This window comes from Macaca thibetana, chromosome 8 (genome assembly GCF_024542745.1).
Source record: "Macaca thibetana thibetana isolate TM-01 chromosome 8, ASM2454274v1, whole genome shotgun sequence".
In the NCBI taxonomy this organism is placed as follows: Eukaryota; Metazoa; Chordata; class Mammalia; order Primates; family Cercopithecidae; genus Macaca; species Macaca thibetana.
In genome coordinates, this window is record NC_065585.1 from 132,450,697 (window position 1) to 132,472,401 (window position 21,705).

A 21,705-nucleotide genomic window follows, 5' to 3' on the forward strand; every position below is an offset into this window, starting at 1 on the left:
CCCTACTTTATCATCACCATTGATCCTGAAGCTTTTACTGAGTAGTATTAATAGTTAGAAAGCTGATCCATTATATTGCTAAGTAGGAATTTTGCAAAGTGTTTTTCAAAATGCATATAGCATAGATACCTTCCCCTGGAGGAACAAAGGTAGAGTAAATTAAGTACCTACCTACCTACCTACCTACTTACTACAGAAAGATACTATAGAAAATACAAACCCCATTTGGTTTTTCTTCTTTGTAGCATGGAGCAGATCCAACTAAAAAGAACAGAGATGGAAATACACCTTTGGATTTGGTAAAAGAAGGAGACACAGATATTCAGGACTTACTGAGAGGGGATGCTGCCTTGTTGGATGCTGCCAAGAAGGGCTGCCTGGCAAGAGTGCAGAAGCTCTGTACCCCCGAAAATATCAACTGCAGAGACACCCAGGGCAGAAATTCAACCCCTCTGCACTTGGCAGGTGAGCGCCCCCAGTGCCTCCATGCCTCCTTTTCCTTTCTCGGACACCTGATACAGTGTACTAAAAGATGAAAGCCATGCTGAACATAAATGGGACTACTTAGTAAAATGCTCTTGATTGACATAGTTTTGTATAATTTCTTATTGTGAAGTCCCTCCATTATGAGATAATAGTATTAACTTTTGAAGCAAAAAGTATTAAAACCTTAACATTTTCTGGTCCTTATTTTATATGTATGTATTTTTTTTCTTTTAAGCTGACACGTTTCCTGTATTTTTTTTACTCTAAATAGCAGGCTACAATAACCTGGAAGTAGCTGAATATCTTCTAGAGCATGGAGCTGATGTTAATGCCCAGGACAAGGGTGGTTTAATTCCTCTTCATAATGCGGCATCTTATGGGGTAAGCATACTAACGTTGAAAGCTAGAAAACTGGCCAGGCACGGTGGCTCACGCCTGTAATCCCAGCACTTTGGGAGGCCAAGGCGGGCGGATCATGAGGTCAGGAGATCAAGACCATCCTGGCTAACACGGTGAAACCCCATCTCTACTAAAAATACAAAAAATTGGCCAGGCATAGTGGCAGGCGCCTGCAGTCCCAGCTACTCGGGAGGCTGTGGCAGGAGAATGGTGTGAACCTGGGAGGCGGAGCTTGCAGTGAGCTGAGATTGTGCCACTGCACTCCAGCCTGAGCCACAGAGCAAGACTCCATCCCAAAAATAAATAAATAAAATAAAATCTAGAAAACTTCCCTGGCATTTACGACTTTGTTAAATGCATACTATGCGTTAAGTGAGTAGATATCTAACTAATAGCATGATTTAGCACAATTTTAATCTTTTGTTCAGAGTTTTGGCGTTTCTTCCCAGCTAAACTTAACTACCTTTTGGCCAACAATCATGCTTTTTATTGCTTTTTGGTCTCAGCACATTATCAAGCACAATAATAGGCATGTAACGGGTGTTCAGTTTATATTTGTCAATAATATAATATAATATATAAAATAATATAATAAATATCAATTTCTTAACTGTACTCCAAGTAGATTTTAAAAACTATAAAAGCTGTGCGACTGTTATACAGCCATGGAAAGTATGGTGGCTTACATTTATCTTCAGCACCTTAAACATATTCGAGTAGCCAGGCACAGTGGCATGTGCCTGTAATCCCAGCCATTCAGGAGGCTGAGGTGGGAAGATCGCTTGAGCCCAGGAGTTCAAGGCCAGCCTGGTCAACATAGTGAGACCTCATTTAAAAAAAAAAAAAAAATTAAATGGTTGAGCAGTTGATATATATGGTTTCATAGAGTAGGAATTACTAGCTAAAACCTCCCAGTGAAAGTCCAGAGTTATCCTTTCAAACACTATCATCAGTTGTAAGAGGAAGAGAAATGGATTGCAGTGCCTTGATGCCATATGTCAGAACTGACTGAAAGTAACTAAGGCTCACTCAAGCCTGATGGCTCACGGCAGAAATAGGAGGAATGCTCATGTGCTTGACAGTTCATCCACTTAATCCCTTCTTGACTATAAAAACCCACAGATGCCAGTTCATACATACCAGGTGTTCTCACAGTTGGAATCACTATTGATAGAAGGTGGTTTCTAGATTTGCAAAAGCCTGACAAACTGTAAGTAAAAACCAAACCAAACCAACCACCTTGATTACCATATTCTTCCTCCTACTGCCTTCTCCCTGGCCCTTCGTAATGAGACTGTCATCTCTCAAGCCCATTCTACAAAGATCTGTATGACAAATCGGAGTGGGGATACTTTTAAGGAAAGCAACAATCCAGTTTTCTGAAAGAAAATTATGCCTCTAAGTATGATATAAATTAGTCAAAATTATATTTAATAAGTATTAGTACTGAAATCATCTTGAAACTACAATATTTAAAGTTATCTTTCTAAAGATGAGTAATCTTTTATTAAAATTCATATACATTTTAACCTTCCTTCACATAAGGCTCTCAATTTCTCTGAACAACAAATACTTCTACCAAAGACTTGGCATGCTAAATATTTGCTGCTAACATACTACATATACATTACATGTAATTCTTGACCCTTAAGTTATAACTATACATGTATATCATTTGGATTTTATTATAATTTTCAGCACTTCTTAGCATAATTGTTCTCTTCATATGGTATTCTACTAATCCTTTTGCTTAGCTTCAGTTAAGAATTTATAAAGCCAATGGGATCAGTAGAACTGAAATTAGATCTTTTATCTTCTCTGTAAACCTGCTATGAGTGAGGACAGGTGGCGGCCATAGAATTATAGTAAAGCTTATGTTAACACTGCCAACTGTGTAGACTGCAGTAGATCCCATACATTGTGGATGTAGGGAAGTTCTACTCCTTTAGCTTGCACCTTTCACAGTCTTTATAGCAGTCACGACGGATAAGAAAAAGAAAAAATTTATAAAGTATTTTACCTTTTGATCCTCATTCTTCTCATGGGCTAGCGTTAAGATGTGTTCTACTCCATTAGTCTTCACCTTGCACAGTCTCTATAGCTGTCACAGAGGATAAAGAAAAGTTAATTTATAAAGTAAGTATTTTACCTTTTGATCCCCATCAGTTAAGATGTTACTTACTCTACATGTGTGTCACTTGATGACCACTGTGAAGACAGTAAAATGTACAGTGGTTCTCTTGGGGCTCAAGCGTAACGTAGAGTGCTGGTCGACCTTGTTCAACTTCATGTTCCCTTGAGGCTGACTTGCTGTCAGTTGAAGAGAGGTGTAATGCAATCAGTCTCCCGACCAGAAGTCCACGCTTTCATTTTCATAAACTTAATTCACCATCACCTGTAACTCCCCTTCTCCTTTTCTAACTCCAAGTGAAAAAAAATAATGAATACTTTTTTTCACTATCTCTTTTTATGTTTGTTAAATCCCTACTGCTTAGCTGTTTGTAAATGAAGGTAACTTACTGAGGTGAAAGTGAACAAAAAATTCTCCAGGCTATGTAAAGGGCATTTGATAGAGGTTTTGATCAGCCTGGTGCATCTCATCCTTGTACAGAAGAAGGCAAATGGGCTATATAATATGTTTATAGCAGGTATTTTTACCTCATTGTGAGGGTGGATTGAGTCACTCAAAAATTTTTTCATGTATTAAACTTGTAAATTTAAAACTCAGGCATCCGCGAGTTGATGACTATCACTTTTTTTGACAAACTTTCACTTTGGTGGTTTCTAGACCTTTTTTTTTTTTTTTTTTGGTCAGATACATGAGTGTGATAATATCTTTTTTTTGTTTGTTTTTTAACATGGGCAACCCACTTCCCTCAGCAATCTCATATGACCCACAGTGACTCTCGGTTGGCATTTTCCCCATCAGAATCTCTGCTCTGCAAAATAATTTTATTTAATGCCCTTGTAAAACCTATAATATAATCTATTATGAGTAACCAGTCAGTAACCATATTAAGTCAGTATTTCTCTTAATCTCAATTAATAGACTTAAAGTAAGGCTAGGCATGGTGGCTCACATCTGTAATCTCAGCACATTGGGAGGCTGAGACAGCAATATGGTTTAAGACCAGGATTTTGAGACCACCCTGGGCAACATAGTGAGACCGTATCTATATATAATTATATTTTACATAAATATTTAAAAAATAAATATTTATAAATAAATATTTAAAATATAATGAATTAAGGAGTATTTATTTGTACTCCTTAAATATGTATACTTTTTTTTTTTTTTTGAGACGGAGTCTAGCTCTGTCGCCCAGGCTGGAGTGCAGTGGCCAGATCTCAGCTCACTGCAAGCTCCGCCTCCCGGGTTTACGCCATTCTCCTGGCTCAGCCTCCCGAGTAGCTGGGACTACAGGCGCCCGCCACCTCGCCCGGCTAGTTTTTTGTATTTTTTAGTAGAGACAGGGTTTCACCGTGTTAACCAGGATGGTCTCGATCTGCTGACCTTGTGATCCGCCCGTCTCGGCCTCCCAAAGTGCTAGGATTACAGGCTTGAGCCACCGCGCCCGGCCGTTTAAATATGTATACTTACATATTTAAGGATATATATATCCATATATATATTTAAGGAGTACTGATAAATACGTATATTTGTATTTTTAAGGAGTACTAATATTAACACAATATAAAAAGTGTAAAAAGCTACATTGTCTCCCCTCAGCTAAGGAGTAGATATAACTATGTTTCTATTATTTGTAGATTGATAAATCTGTGTATCTTTCAAAAGTTCCTTTTTATTCATTCTATCCTGCCTTGGCTGGACGTTTTAATGAAATCATAGGGCCCCAGTCTACATTTCTATTAGGATGGCAAAACACTGATTATTTTATATTCATCCCATGAATTTGATGATGCTTGAACTAGCCTGGCCACATATAATCATTTTGTGGAGTAGATTTTCTGTGGCATATCATCTGGAATAGAGCTTCTATACTGAAAATTAAGCAATATATAGAGCAATTGTAGGTATAGTGTTACCCAGGGATCTCTACTTAAATAATTTCTTCTTCCTAATATTATTTTCTTTCCCATTTTCAGCTTGGAAGGAAAATGGCTCTTGTGTTTTAGTCTAGCACACTCTGCAGGCATCTGTGGTTTAATGGAGAAAGCTGAACTTAGAGTCTGAATATCTGGGATCTCATCTTTCCTCTTCTGTTTTATAACCCAGTAGTCTTCAGCAAGTGCCTAAATTTTTCTCATCTTCGGTTTTCTCAGTAGGAAAAGTTGGATTCCAAGACCTTCTTTCCAGGTTGTTGTAATGATTAAATGAGACCGTGCATGTGGAAATTCCTTTATCTAATGTAAGGGATTATAAAAATACTGTTATTATAAAATAACTTGCTTCATGACTGGGTGCAATGGCTCATGCCTATAATCCCAGCACTTTGGGAGGCTGAGGCGGGAGGATCGTTTGAGCCCAAGAGTTCAAGACCAGCCTAGGCAACATAGCGAGACCCCATTTCTACCAAAAAGTATATATCTATCTCTATATCTATATATATAGAGAGAGGTATCTCTATTTCTACCAAAAAGTATATATATATCTCTATATCTATATATATATATATATATAGAGAGAGAGAGAGAGATAGAGACAGAGATACTAAAAATTAGTAAATTCCTCGCTTCCCACAGCCTCTGTACTGAGCCAGTCAGAATAAGGGCTGCATGTCACTCTTAACATCTCACAGCCTTAGGAACAATCTATATATTTGACTGGCTCAGTACTGTATTAAATAAACACAGATTAATTGACTGGCCTGAGGATGAAATAATAATCTGAGGTAGCTGTGAAATTACATAGTTCTTTACTTATACAGTTATTTCTTGTTCATTATTCCTTCATACATGTTTACCTTTTTTCCGCTAGAGAGCCCAGTCTGCTCTGTGTGTCTTTGAGCCTTTTTTGTATAAAAAGAACCTCAGTTTTTCCGAATGGAGAAAAAAATACATATTTATTTAAGAAGCATCAATAAAAATTACAAGTTGCATGAGAGCTGATATTAGTGGTAGTGTGCCTTACTGTGTTGGTGTTCTTTATATAACAATGCCTTGTATTATATTTGAATGCATGTTTACGCAAGACAGTTAACTTTTCTGCTAGTCAGTAAATGGCATTGATACTTACTACGACGAAGCATGTAAATTTATATCTTATAAGAGTAAATCAGTTGGCTGATACATTTTCTCTCAACTGTTTTTATTTTCCAGTGCTTTCTCTAAAATGGATAACATCTGGGGAATTTTCATGACATAATTGTAATAAAGCATCTACACAGTTAAATGGCTTTAACTGAAGCTAAGCACATTTCTCTTTCCCCTACTTCCCACCTTTTTAAAATTAAAGGCTTCCCAGTCTTTTTATGTTGTATTTGTCATTTAAAGCATTTTGTATTGTAGCTGGATTCTGAAACTATGTTAAATTGTCTGTTTCTCCTGGAAACATTCCAACAGAGATCAGTTTCTTTTCTGGACCATCTAGTTCAGTACTTTGCTCTTATATATTGTGTTGAATAGAATTGAACTGCTATTTATTGGATTTGTCAGCCTTAAATTCCAGTTACTATTTTTGCCTCTGTGGTATAGCTATGTAAAAGAATTAAACAGCTTAAGAACTATATTTTTAGTCTATTTGGGTAGTAATATACTCCTTCCTGTTCATTGTTCTTTCAGACATTTGTCAGAAAATTTCACAAGCATGTAATTGGTTTGTCCAAGCATAAACTATAACTTCAATATAAAGAAAGCTTAATAATGCATACTAGATAATACAATTCATTTTATACACATATACACAAACATGTAATTTTCCTTGGACTTTTTGTAATTTTGGAAGCCTGTGTAAATTAGTCTACCAAATGATATTATTCTGCCAGTAAACACGGGAGTTCAATAAAATTAATCATCAGAAACAGTTTAAATAGCTTGTAACCTCACTGGGGAGAAGCTTGAAATTATTCCGTGCTTTTGGGTTAACTTAACAAAAATTACTGTCTTTTTTCAACATATAGCCTTTGAATAAGGGAGATAAATTACTAGGTTTGGTTTTGTTTTAGGTGATTTTGATAATACCACAAGTGGTACCTCTGTTTTCATCTTTTGTGTTAGAAAATTTAAAAATAATTAAGCTATAGAATTAATTTTATAGTGATAGTATAATGCCAGAAGAATCACCAAACATATCCTGTTCTGAGAAGCCTTAGTCTGATTATACTGCTTTTTAATTTTATTTTTTGTTTATGGGGTGTTTCGTTTTGTTTTGTTTTGAGATGGAATCTCACTCTTCACCCAGGCTGGAATGCAGTGGTGCAATCGTAACTCACTGCAACCTCCGTCTCCCGGATTCACGCGATTCTTCTGCCTCCCAAGTAGCTGGGATTACAGGTGTGTGGCGCCACACCCAGCTAATTTTTGTAATTTAGCAGAGATGGGGTTTCACCATGTTGGCCAGGCTGGTCTCAAACTCCTGACCTTGAATGATCTGCTGGCCTCAGCCTCCCACAGTGTTGGGATAACAGGAGTGAGCCACTGCACCTGGCCTACTTTTTGTTTTTTTGGCAGCTTTTTACTTTGTATTATTAGAGCAAATGTGGAAACTTTCCTTAGTAGTTGACTGATCTGTACTTTTCTTTTTAGAGAAATGTTCTTCACTTCGTTTTCAGAAACTACTATTTCTAAAATTAGGAAATACAGATATTTATATTACATAAAGTTAAATACTACCTCCGAAAAAGTGCCAGTTCTTTTTGAAGTGAGTGTCTTCAAGAGTGCAGGGAAGACAATGATATTTTAAGGAAGATAGAAAGTGACACGCATTTAGTAGCACCTTGGGAACTTTCTTGGCCTTCCCTGTCTTTTTCCATTCTCATACATGTCTTCCTTAAAAACCTCAATGTATGGTAGTTGAGCAGCAGCATGAGTTAGAAATGTATTCTCAACAGATAATGTGCTTTTGAGTTAATTATCCAAACTGACCAAGTTATGCCTGGAAATGTGTCTGTAAGGGACATAAATGTGCCAATTGCACCGAATTATAGTATATTGGAGTTGAAATGGATCTCAGAAATAAGTGGTAACCAGCCTAACATCCTAAATGTATTTATAGAAATATACAAGTTATTTTTAATATTCCTTTTTTTTTTTTTTTTTGAGATGGAGTCTCGCTCTGTCACCCAGGCCTGAGTGCAGTGGCCGGATCTCAGCTCACTGCAAGCTCTGCCTCCCGGGTTTACGCCATTCTCCTGCCTCAGCCTCCCGAGTAGCTGGGACTACAGACGCCCGCCACCTCGCCTGGCTAGTTTTTTGTATTTTTTAGTAGAGACGGGGTTTCACTGTGTTAGCCAGGATGGTCTCGATCTCCTGACCTCGTGATCCGCCCGTCTCGGCCTCCCAAAGTGCTGGGATTACAGGCTTGAGCCGCCGCGCCCGGCCTATTTTTAATATTCTTAAAAAGCCTATCTGTTGAATCAGTAGTGCCTATTGTGTAATTGATTGTCTTAGCTTATTTTATAAGGATTTTTGAGAAGAAGCTGAAGCCTTTTGCTATATGGAGCTCTTTCTTGAGTGAACCTGGTCTCCATGGAACTTGCTCCTATATTGGCTTTTATAGTCCTGCTCCTTTATAGTTCTTCTCCAGCTTCCATTTTTCCTTTTGTCTCCTCTGAGGATTTTTCTTCCACTTTCCTTGTCCAAAATACTGTTGTTTTCAACGTTTTATCCACCTTGTAATTACCTTTCTGTATTCCTTTCCTTAATGAGCTCATTTGTCAAGTAGCTACAACTATTAATCCACTATTCCATTTCATAATCTCCCTGGAGCCCCCAGCCCCAATCCTCAGCCCTTGGTAGGTATTGAGCAGATGCTGGTTAGTGGGTGAGTGGCGGGAGAGTGAGTGAGTGAATGAATGAATCGATGCCCCCTTGACTGTGCTCCAGCCTCTTCTGACAAACCATCTACAGAATGTCTTTACTTGGAGGTTTTACCTCAGAAGGTGCCTACTATCTCAATGAGCCGTATCTGAGAGTTTCATACCTACTTCAACTTCCTTTTTTTTTTTGAGATGGAGCCTTGCTCTGTTACCCAGGCTGGAGTGCAGTGGTGCTGATCTCAGCTCACTGCAACTTCTGCCTTTTGGGTTCAAGCGATTCTCTTGCCCCAGCCTCCCGAGTAGCAGGGATTACAGGCTTGCACCACCATTCCCAGCTAATTTTTGTATTTTTAGTAGGGACGGGGTTTCACTATGTTGGCCAGGCTGGTCTCGAACTCCTGACCTCAGGTGATCCGCCCACCTCAACCTCCCAAAGTGCCAGGATTACAGGCGTGAGCCACCGCACCCAGCCCCTACTTAAACTTTTACAACTCAATTTCTGTTAATAGTTCTATCTTATTTTCTAATCTTCTAGATTCTCCCCTCCTTCCCCCCTTCCCAGAAAATGTAGTCATCTTTGACTTTTTCTCTTCTGTTGTGAATTTGGCTTTCTAAACCCAATTTTTTTTCTTTCAAAATTTCTCAGATTTAGCCCTTCTTTTCCATTTTTCTGTAACTGTCAACGGTTCAGGGTCTCATCACCTCACGCCCAGGTTATTGGCATGTCTGCTGCTAACATTTCCTCCACCCCTCAATCATTTAGACATAATAGACCAATTTTCATAAAATGTTACGTTGCTTTTTCAAAGGCTGAAGCAAAAACATTGAGAATCTTTGAGATGAGTATTTCAGTAAATCTGATTGCATTAGGTTAGAAAAGAAATGGGAAGATAAGAGAATCAATGTGAATAGAATGCGTGTTTGAAAAGTTTGGCAGATCGATTAGACCATTAACAGAAGACTTGAATTAGGTACTAGTTTCACTTTACAAAACGAAACACCTTACATCATATTTGTTTTTAAAATAAAGCTGAATATATTAGAAGGATGAATTTTTTTGAAAAAAGCCCATGAACAGTTACAGGATAATAGTATAGTTGTGTAATTGAGATTTTAAAGGAGGCAAGAAAAGATGGAGTCCAAAGTGTAGGTAGAAGACTGAAATTCTTTTTTATTTTTTAGAAGAAACTTCTGTTAAGGATGAAAATGGAGATATAGAGGGAGTGAATTATTAAATAAAAACAAGTATACACGATGGTGCTTTACCAGATGATCTCATTCTTAATCACCTTTTCTTTTTCTTCAGCATGTTGACATAGCGGCATTATTGATAAAATACAACACGTGTGTAAATGCAACAGATAAGTGGGCGTTTACTCCTCTCCATGAAGCAGCCCAGAAAGGAAGGACGCAGCTGTGCGCCCTCCTTCTAGCGCATGGTGCAGACCCCACCATGAAGAACCAGGAAGGCCAGACGCCTCTGGATCTGGCAACAGTAAGTCCTCATTTCAGATACTGAGTATTGTTCCTTATACTTTCCAAGATGACATTAAATTCTCAGGCTCACCAGCTTACTTTTAGTCATGTTTATTTCACTTAGAACAGAGATCTCCTTCTGAACATTTTTGAAGTTCACACTTTTTCTATGAAAATATAATTTAAAACTCTAAGGCAAACTAATCAGTAAGTTAGTCTAATTTTTTTTGCCATTCTTAGCCTGCTAGGAAAACATGAATCATAAGAAAACACATTTTTAGAGTGTACCCTCACCTGCCACACGCTTCCTTTATAAACTTATCTCGTACCTTCTATATTTGGCATATTATTGTAGAGCAACTAATGTTCATGATGATTTACCTAAGTCCGTGAGATGGTCAAAGAAAAATTAACTCTGGGCAGTATTATTTAACTGCAGAGTCAAAGTTAAGCACCACATCCTCTTCCCTGAACTTTCTGAAAATCAGGGAGTTACTGTATAGTCACAATAATTTCTAATTTTTTAAGCCAGAAATGTTTTTTCAAGTTATATTCTGTTTCATTTATTTATTGCTGAGCAACTGTTTCAAAACACTTAGTGGCTTAAAATAATAATGATTTATTATTTCTTATGATTCTGTATGTTGGCTAGGAGATTCTTCTGGTCTTACCTGGGGTCACTTGTGTAACTGCATATAGCTGGTGGCTGGGGCAGAAACATAAAGACGGCTTCACTCATATGCCTGGGGCCTTGACAAATACAGCTAGAAGGCTGGGGCCTCTCTAGTCCCACGTGGCATCTCATCATTAAGTAGTCTTGTTGGAATTTCTTCACCAAATAATTGCATCTCAAGAGCGAGAAAGCAGAGGCTGCCATTGTTCTTTAAGGCTAAGCCTGGAACTGACATGCTGTCACTTCCGCCACATTCTGTTGTGCAAAGTGAGTCATGAACTCAGCTCAGATTCAAGGGATAGGAAAATAGATTCCACCTTCTTTGAAAGGAGAAGCAAAGATTTCATGGCCATCTTTAATCAGCCACAGTCTTCCCTGTGAATACAAATTAAATCTATTTTTCCCACATTCAAATTACACTTACCTGCCACTCGTTCCCCCAACCAACAAGGGGCACAGATAGTCATCACTGGGTCCTTAGCAGTTCTAAAATTCAGCCAGGCACGTGTTATCAGGGCTGTCTACTCTGGAGTTAGGGAATGGTGCCTGATTAGGGCCCAGTTCTGCTCCCAGGGAGTGGTTCACTGTGGCTGTCTTTTTCTTCCTTTCTTTCTTTTTCTTTCTCTTGAGACACAGTCTGGCTCTGTCACCCGGGCCGGAGTGCAGTGGCATGATCATGGCTCACCGCAACCTTGACCTCCCAGATTTAAGCCATCCCTCCACCTCAGTCTTCTAAGTAGCTGGGACTACAGGCACGTGCCACTATGCCTGGCTTTTTTTTTTTTTTTTTTTTACTTTTTGTAGAGATAGGGTCTTGCTCTGTTGCCCAGGTTAGTCTTGAACTCCTGGGCTCCTCCCTCAGCCTCCTTCCTCAGGCTCCCAAAGTGCTAGGATTACAGGTGTGAGCCACTGTACCCAGCCTCTGTAGCTCTTGGCCATGCCCTCTGAATTATCCTTCTCTTTTCATAAGAAATGGATCGTATTTACAGCCAAATGGCTTTCTCAACCTTTTACCTGCTCCTAGAAATTTTGGGGACCCTAAGCCTTTTACTATTTTAATCTACCTGTCCCTTTTAGTCCAAAATAGTACAACTCTTCCTTTATAAACTTTTGGATTTCCCATCAAATTATGCACCACTCCATCAGCCAAAAGCCCCACCCACAAATCTTTTCAAGACAGGTCCCTCTGTAATATGGATTCCAAGTCAAGGTGCAGTGGGGCAATGCCCATAAGACCCTTCGAAGCTCTTTCATCTAGCCAAGGGAATTCACAAGGTACCACCTTAGAGGTTTTTTAAAGATTTTGAGGTAATATATCTATACTTCTGGTGATTTTTATTCTGAGGCCATGTTTTCCTGTCAGCACCCTAGATTTGACCTTTGGCCTGAGGCTATGCCTTACTTGAAGAAACTTTTGCTGATGGAGAGGCTGGGAATGGTGAATAATTTTATTTTCTAACCTAGCAAATCTTGGGTGAATACATTTCCTTAAAGAGAACTAAACAGTTCCTTTCTCTCTGTAAACATACCAGTCCAGCTGGCGAGGCAAAATTTGTTCTGGAAATTTCCTTAGCCAAATTTACAAGTTTATTTAGGTTCACGTTCTGCCTTCTATAAGACCTCATGTGCCAGTGTTGCCAAACTTTCTGCTACACAGCATCAGTCCCCTTTCTCTCGCCTTCAGTTGCACTTGCCTGTCTTCCACTCACAGCCTTCCTCAGCAATAACCAGGCCACCCTTCACACCTCCAACCAAAGCCACATGTCCACCAGCACCCCACTTCCCGGTACTGGTGTGCATTTCATTTCTCTATTGCTGCACACTAAGCCACCCCCAAACCCAGTGAGGGTTTAACATGACGATTTGTTATTTCTCACACTTCTGGGAGTTGACTAGGCTCAGCTAGGCAGTTCTGCTGGTTTTGTAGTTACCTGCACCTGGGAACTCAGCAGAGGCTGGAGCTTCCAAGATAGCCTTTCATCCTGCAGGGCTCTCCCTGCATAGGATCTCAGCCCTCAGTAGTCTAGCCCAAACTTCTGTACAGCGTGACAGATGGCTTCTAAGAGAGTAAAAGTAGACACTGCCAATCCACTTAAAGCCTGGCTCAGAAGCCTCAGAACATCACTTCTGCATTCTATTGGGCAAGACAACTCACAGGGCAAAGCACATTCAAGGTGGGTAGAAATTCAAGGGGAGGCATGCATGTCGGGAGGAAGGAATTGATGGCTGGCTGTCTCTGGAGACTATCTCCCGCATACTCGAAAAGCAGTTGCATCTAATACTTAAAAACTGTAAAGTTTATGAATAAATGAGCTAAGAGTGTCATCCCTTTGAAATTTCACCAGATGCTAATTTTACATGACATTATTAAGTGTAAATAACCAGATTATTATAGCTGTTTAAACATAAACAAAATATAGTAAATATGGAAATTTTTCTAAAGAAGGGTGACAGTTAACACTGAAAGTGCTTTTTTTTTAAGGAAAGAAGAAATATTTTTAAAACTTACATGGTTTCTCCAATTCTGTCTACTGAAACTACTGAAACTCTTTGGAGCTGTGGATAGGAGAAGGAATGATCAAAAACCAGAAGGGGATAGATAATGAGGCATTCATTAAGGAAAAAATCCACAAAGCATTTGGTTCTTAGTGAAAAACTTACCATTTCAATATATAGTCTTTTCACGTTTTTTTTTTTAATCATTTTTTTAGGCTGACGATATCAGAGCTTTGCTGATAGATGCCATGCCCCCAGAGGCCTTACCTACCTGTTTTAAACCTCAGGCTACTGTAGTGAGTGCCTCTCTGATCTCACCAGCATCCACCCCCTCCTGCCTCTCTGCTGCCAGCAGCATAGACAACCTCACTGGCCCTTTAGCAGAGTTGGCTGTAGGAGGAGCCTCCAACGCAGGGGATGGCGCCGCGGGAACAGAAAGGAAGGAAGGAGAAGGTGAGTAGACCCCGTGAATGCTTATTTATTTATACCTTTTGTTAGTGGAGCAGAATTACTTTTTTCTATTGATAATTATTGAACGCCTCCATTAGAGACGTCCTGTCTGTAAATTTTCATACACACAACATCTTATAAGAAATATTTCTTCATAGAAGACTGCCACATTTCTTGGCATTGCCATTGTTCTTATTTCTGTATATTCTAGAGCATCTGTTTACAACCAGCATCTTATTGAACCACTTATATTGAAATTATGTCAGAACACAACTGAGAGGTCATTTCAGGAATGAAAACTAAAATGATAGCTGATACATTTAGATTTTTTAATTCATTAAAAGCTTTAGATTTCTCTATATAAGTAGCATTCTATAGTATAAATATTATACTATAATATTTTAAAATTAGTATTCTCTATATTTTTATAAATTACAATAAGTTATAATTCTATATTCTAACCATATTAGAATTGATACAAATACTAATTTGATAAAGATAAAACGCTCTGCTTTTATTTCTCAATCAACTTGAGAAATAAAGTGTCTGAATTAAATCTGTGTATTCTGTATTATTTTATGCCATGTAAAATCATCTGACAGCCAAGGTTGTCAGAGTCATGTCTTTAAATGGATACTGAAATTTTCTTTATATTTAGAGAATTCTTTCTGAGAATCTTGAATATGTTTCTGTTTTAGTTACCGGTCTTGACATGAATATCAGCCAATTTCTAAAAAGCCTTGGCCTTGAACACCTTCGGGATATCTTTGAAACAGAACAGGTAAACACTCTTTTATATATTTGAGTCATTTAAACTAAATACTAAGAATTAGGCTGGATGCAGTGGCTCACACCTTAATCCCAACACTTTGGAATGCTTAGGCAGGATTGCTTGAGCCCAGGAGTTTGAGACCAGCCTGGGCAACAAAGCGAGACCCCCATCTCTGCAAAAAAAACCCGAAAACATGTTTTTAAGTTAGCTGAGCATGGTGACTTACTGGGCTGCTGGGAGGCTGAAGCAGGAAGATCACATGAGCCCAGGAGTTTGAAACTGCAGTGAGCTGTGATTGTGCCACTGCATTTCAGCTTTGATGACAAAGTAAAACCCTATCTCAAAAAAAAAAAAAAAAAAAAAGAATTATTAATTGCCACCCACCTCTTTTCTCTTTTGCTTCTTATGAGCTATTTTTAAACCCACAACACATTTCTATAAGAAGCCAGAGGAGCCCAGTATTTTATACTTCTCCCCAAAATTGTCTAACAATTGAGAGTCTTTATTTTGTTTTATCTTTATAAGCAGCCTAGCACTTTGCATTTTATTACATGTCAAAGCTTAGACCATGCATCTACCTCAAAAGAATGTTTTCGTAATTGTCCTTGGTTGTTTTGTTTCCGAAAAGTGTCAGTCTTTATTCATCTCATTTCATTATTCACGTGACTAGGCTCCTGAAGCAGTTGCCCATTAATTTGGAAAGCACAGTAGTACTTAGACAAGTGCACCTTTTAAGAATCGCCCCTTTATGAAGTTTCTCTTGTCCACTTGGAATCTTAAATAATCTTGAACCAAAAGTTGGCCATACATTCCAATAGACCCACCCTATTTTGGGATCCATCTTAAATGTCTGTGAGGGTCTAAGGATGGAGTCATCATTAGGGCATTTATGAATTTAGGATTATTCTGTTTGTTTTACTGTTTTCATACAGTATAAGGAGTTGTAATATTGTATGCTTTCATTATTATGGTCAACTTTAAATATTGAATGCTGGTAAGTCCTGAATTTAAATGGACTATTGATATACATGAAATTTTAGAATGGAAAAGGTGTTTAGAGAAAATTTAGTTATTCTCCCAGGTGTAGGGATCGCCCTTGTATAATAACACCCATGTTAGTCCTCTAGCCAGGGAAGATACCTTGTTACAATTTGGGACAGGTGTAATAGAATGCTTGTAACTTAAAGTGTGCCAAAAACTGCTGGTAGGTATAATTCATTTGTTTTGGGCTTATGCTCACCCTGTTTTGCACAGAGATCTAATCTCCAGTCTACATATGTATTCAGTTTTACAGGACTATACTCCCTACAGAGGCTGTAGGGGAGAATCTATTCCATGCCTCTTCTTGCTTCTGATGGTTGGCAGCTTCTTTGGCTTGTGGCCACGCTACTGCAGTCTCTGCTTCCATCTTCACATTGCCTTCCTGTCCTCTGTATCTCTTCTAAGGACATTTGCATTGAATTTGAGGCCACCAGTATAATCTCCTCATGTCTAGACCCTTAACATAATTTTGTCTGCAGATACTCTTCTTCCAAAGAAGGTGACATTCATAGGTTCTGGGGATTAGAACATAGACATATCATTTTGAGGGCCACCATTCAGCCCACTACAACACAATGTGTCCCTTTATATCTTTTTAAGACCTAGTCAACTTATCAGAGGTGTCAACCTTTCAACCACCCACCTCTACACATCTTCCCTATTTTAGAATACATCTGTTTTTTCAAGTATTCTTTATATGACATAATTTTCCAATATTTCACTCGCACCTTTGGCCCACTATGGTTCCCTTCTAGGCTTATAGTCAATTTGGAGTTAACTTAAAAACCAGGTCTTTTTTCTATTTTATATCAGTTATACTGTTAAGACTTTCTTCTGCTTTTTCTTTTTTTTAGCTACATTTTTTCATTATAGTTCATCTTTAATGCTCTTAATAACAACAGTTGAGTAGGGATAGCATTGGACTAAAAGAAGACCTTAATTCTAATTACTTTTACCCTCTTACTAGCTGTGTAAAATTGGGCTAAAAGACATTTATCCTATCACTTCCTTTACTGGTGAAACCTAATGCCTACAAATGTTCAGAGAGTTAAAATTCTCGGTAATATTGTGCTGCTGTGTCAGCTTTTAATACAGTGATGCATCACATGTGCCTTTGGTCTAATGGTTAGGACTTTATATAGACTGCTGTCTATCAAATCGTTTTCTTTCCCAACCATTTATTCATCCCCTGGTTTGGAGCTTTCTTAGGAGAATATCCTAAACAGTAAGAATGCTTTATCCTTATTCCCTAACGGAACATGTGCAAGCTGTTTTAAAACCATTATACTCTGCTATTTCCATATTACAGCTATAGCTGTTCTTCCCAAATCATTTCCACGATAATTGTAAAATTTCAAACACATCTTTGCTAAACAAACCAAAGACCTTAACTCAAACAAATAATTCCAATGTACTGATGAAAGTTTTCTAAAGAATGTTAATTTTCTTCTTTTAGTCAGTATGCATTATAATTTTATGTGTTAGTTCTTTTTTACTTTATATTGTATATTCTCATTGTCAGTAACTGACTTCCTGTGGCATATTTATCACATTTTATTGATTTGAATAGTTTAATAGTTTAGTCTCCTAGTCACTCCTTCTGACAGCTTGTTCTGGTTTCATCAGTTTCATTGTTCTTTTTTTACTGCAGTTTCGTTCTGAGTAAATAGTTCCATTGATTTTCTTTTAGCCAGAATAATTTCTATAGCCTTTTCTTGATCAATACATAGATAATTGCATTTAATGTGTATTACCAAGCGCAGTTCTTTTCCTCCAGACAAGTGATACTACCTTTCTTCGTTTCTAACTGTGTCTGGCTCAATCATCAAGCAATCAAATGTATTTTTATTTTAATTGCAAATGTTATTTATCTAGCCTTCCATTATAAATAAATGTGATAACCTTTTCCATAACTTTAACCATTAGCATTTTCTCCCATTAACATTCTATATCAGTAATATGTGATGATGGTGCACATACTTGTATAGTGGGGGAGGAGTGAGGGTGCGTGCATTGTACTCATTTAATTCATATCTGGTTGGCTTAAGCCAGGGGAGCCATTGTTTTCTGACGTGCTTTGACATGCTCATATGTCTCATTGCCTGTGTACCTACTCATGGATGCCAGTGGGGTGTGGAATGTAGGTATTTTATTTCTGGTCCCAGAAAAAAACCTTCTGCACATCATAGCCTCACCTCCTATCTTCACAGTTACTCTCTCGGAAGTCTCTAAACTAAATTGTCTTGTTTCCCATAGATACTTTGCCAAGTTCTATGTTAAATAATATATACCTGTATCCTTTCTAGTTAATTATAGTACCCATGTGACCTTGGCCCTTCCTTTATAACATAGCTTTCTACCTATGAACATAGGTAGAACACTTTTTCTATGGGAAAGACAGATTTTATTTACACTGCAATTCCTGGAACATAAATGCTATCACTTGGAAGACTGCTTGTGGACATCTTTATGGTTAACCTGTGTGTTTTCATGGAAAATGACCAGATAAATTTTGATTTCAAATTCTTGAAGATAAAAGCATGGCCTCCAGTAATTCATTGTGAACTTGATTATAAAGTTAGTACTTATTACTACTACTGTACCATACAACCTTTTAAGCCCAAGCAAGAGAAAGGTCTTTTTCATTAAAACTAATTTTCTCTCCCCACCCAAAGTAAAATGACTCTTAGAAGCTAGAGGTAGCTCTTTTTGCAGTGACCTTTGCTTTATGTGCAAGATGACTTTAACTGACACGTGGATAGTCTTTATTCTTAATATTATAATTTTATTTTAATGTATACTAGATAGAAATAACTAGCCCAACAAGCTTGTGATTTCCTCGGTATAATAACCAAGTCAAGGTTTTAAAAAAGGAGCAAGTTAATTTAAATATGATTTTCAGAAAAAAATGTCTAACAGCTGATAGGAGTATATATAAAATCCCTGAATCTTGAAGCAACATGTCTAAAATCCAGCTAACCTGCTTTCCATCCAGATATTTCTATTTCTTTTTTTGATACAATAGTCTCATAGTTCCCCATCTGCAGAATTTTGGAATAATCTTTAATTATTCATTCTTTTATTTTAACCATTTCTATTTACCAGGCCCTGTAAATAGAGTTCTCCAGTTGCTTTCAGATTCATCCCTTCCATGCCATTTTATCTTCATCTTGTTCCCAGTTGCTTTCCCTTCCAAATCTGCCCTTCATAATGCCAACAGTCTCATCCTCCTAAAATACAACATTGATCGTATTACTCTGCTGAAAAGACTTCCCAGGGCCTTTGGTATATATATTTTTTTTTTTTTTTTTTTTTTTTTTTTTTTTTTTAGACGGAGTCTTGCTCTGTCTCCCAGGCTGGAATGCAGTGGCCTGATCTCAGCTCACTGCAACCCCTGCCTCCCAGGTTCACGCGATTCTCCTGCCTCAGCCTCCTGAGTAGCTGGGACTACAGGTGCGCACCACCATGCCCGGCTAATTTTTGTATTTTTAGTAGAGATGGGGTTTCACCATGTTGGTCAGGCTGGTCTCGAACTCCTGACCTCATAATCTGCCCACCTCGGCCTCCCAAAGTGCTGGGATTACAGGCATGAGCCACTACACCTGGCCAGCCTTTGGTATACTTCTAAACCCCTTAATTTGATAGATAAGGCCCTTTAAGATCCTCTCTGTGCCTGCTGCTCTGCCGTTCCCTCCTTTTAATCCTTGATACATATTCTCCTGTCACCATTTTGAACTACAGTACTTAAGTTCCCTCAAATACTCTGTATTCTTTTAACTGATTTTCCCTTTGCACATGCTATTCCCTCTGTCTTAAGCACACTTTCTTCCTTCCCCTGCCTGATGAACTCCTGCTGCTTAGCTGAATTATGACCTTCTTCTGAGAACCTTTCCTCATCTCCTTCCTGCTCCTTCCTTCTCAGCCCTCCTTGCAGCCCTGACCAAACAGGCCACCTTCACGAGAGTTCTCTTAGGGATTCTCTAAGACATTGACCCATTTTATGTGTGTTTATTATCTCGAGTAAATAACATGAACTCTGGTTGGCACTCTATTTCATGGCCCCACTCTTTTACTATCAGTTATTTGGACCAACAATGTAACTTTCCAACTATAATTGGTCGTTTTAGAATTAAATGAAATGTTTACTTTTTAAAGAAATATATAGCATAAAGAAGGTACTCATTAAACATTTTTTGTGTGAATGAGCTGACATAGATCTAAATTCCTTAGCTTTTCATTTAAGGTTTTTCAGTGGCCACTGCCTGATAAATATGCAGACAAATTGGACACCATGTAACTCAGTACAACTAAATTTAATGTTTAATCATTTTCGCCTTCTCGTCATCCTTTTAAAGAATAGAAACAGGGAAAAGACAGATACAGCTATACATCTCAGCTCTTCTGTGTACTGTTTTCATGACTTCTCTCAGTACCAGTGACCTCATAATACATTAATAGTACTTCATTATCCATCATCGTAAGGATTAAATGAGGTAATGTAAATAAAGTGCTTTGAGCTGTGAGTGGATGGTGGTTGGATGATGAATGGTTGGATGGAATTGCAGGAATAATGTATATTTATATTCAGTTGCAAGTATAGAAAGTTGTCCCATTCCCTTTTTGTTTTTCAGATTCCACAGGTTAATAGCTTTTCATCTCTTCTATCCTTCAGGATAGCCTAATAAACATTGCCTTTTTTTTTTCTTTAGTTACGTATTTTCATATTCATTCCTTTTGTGTGACTGTATCTAATTGGATAAATGCCAAGATAGCATGGGTAGATCACCTATCTACTGCTGTGTAACAAATTACCCAAAACTTAATGGCTTAAAATAAGAAACATGTATTATCCCACAGTTTCTGTAGGTCAAGAATCTAAGCATGGCTTAGTTGGGTGCCTCTGGCTCAAAGTCTTTCCCGAAGCTGCAGTAAACTGTCCGACAGGTCTGCAGTCTCACCTGGGGACTCACCTGGCAAGGGCGGGGACCCGCTTTCAAGCTCGCTCACAGTGTTGGTTGACTGGCCTCGATTCCTCACCTGTCGGCCTCTCCACAGAGTGACCTTATGGAGTATTACTTACCTGTTGCTGCTTGATAATACCGCAAACTCAGCAGCTCGAAACAGCACACATTTTGTGAGTCAGGACTCTATGCACAGCTTAGTTGTGTCCTTGGCTTCATGATCTCTCACAAGGCTACAGAGCATTAGCCAGGGCCAGTATCTCATCTAAAGACTCAACTGGAGAAGGATCCCCTTCCACATTCTCACATGATTACTGGCAGGATTCAGTCCCTTGCAGTCTGTTGGACTGAAGCCCTCAGTTCCTGCCATGTGGGCCTCTATAACATGGTTTCTTGCACTATCAAAGCCAGCAAGAGAAAAAGGATCTGCTGGTCACTTCTCATCACCATTGCTGTATTTGCTTGGTTAGAAGCAAGTCACTAGGCAAGCCTGCACTCCAGGGGAGGGGAGAACACAGGATGTGGTGTAAGAAGGTGGGAATCATTGAGTGTCTGCCATAGCATGGCGGCCAGGTCTTCTAGGGTGAGCAGTCCAAAGAGTGAGCGCCCAAGATGGAAGCCACAATCTATCACCTAATGTAGAAAGTAATTTCCCATCACTTCTGCTGTATCATATGTGTTAGAAGTGAGTTGGTAAGTCTGTCTCACACAGGGAAGGGATTACAGGGAAGACACAAATGCCAGGAGGTAGGAGACCACTTGCCACATTCGGTGTGAGAGCTCCTCTCAGCCTTGCCTTCTAAACTAAGTGACTTGCTATCAGTCTCTTCAGGTTGTTTTGTTGGTTCAGTTTGGGTTTTTTGTATTCATTTTATGATTGGAGCTATAAAATGAATAAATATATTAAATAGTCTCCATTATTCCTCTAGAACATTGTAGAGAATATTGTGTTCTGCTGGCCTGGTGTCTGCGTCCTCCAGATACGCACTATGTGTATCAATTCAGAAAAGTCTG

The 21,705-nt window shown here is 38.5% G+C and overlaps 1 protein-coding gene across 2 annotated transcripts in view; it reads left to right on the plus strand.

Annotated features, from left to right (window-relative positions):
- Positions 1 to 21,705, plus strand: part of TNKS (tankyrase) — a 227,929-nt gene that overhangs the window by 180,235 nt on the left and 25,989 nt on the right. For both annotated transcript variants that reach the window (XM_050801078.1, XM_050801079.1), the window contains exons 16-20: positions 246 to 465; positions 758 to 867; positions 10,129 to 10,317; positions 13,683 to 13,920; positions 14,616 to 14,698. In XM_050801078.1, coding sequence (XP_050657035.1) covers positions 246 to 465; positions 758 to 867; positions 10,129 to 10,317; positions 13,683 to 13,920; positions 14,616 to 14,698 — 840 coding nt within the window. The remainder of the gene's footprint in view (positions 1 to 245; positions 466 to 757; positions 868 to 10,128; positions 10,318 to 13,682; positions 13,921 to 14,615; positions 14,699 to 21,705) is intronic.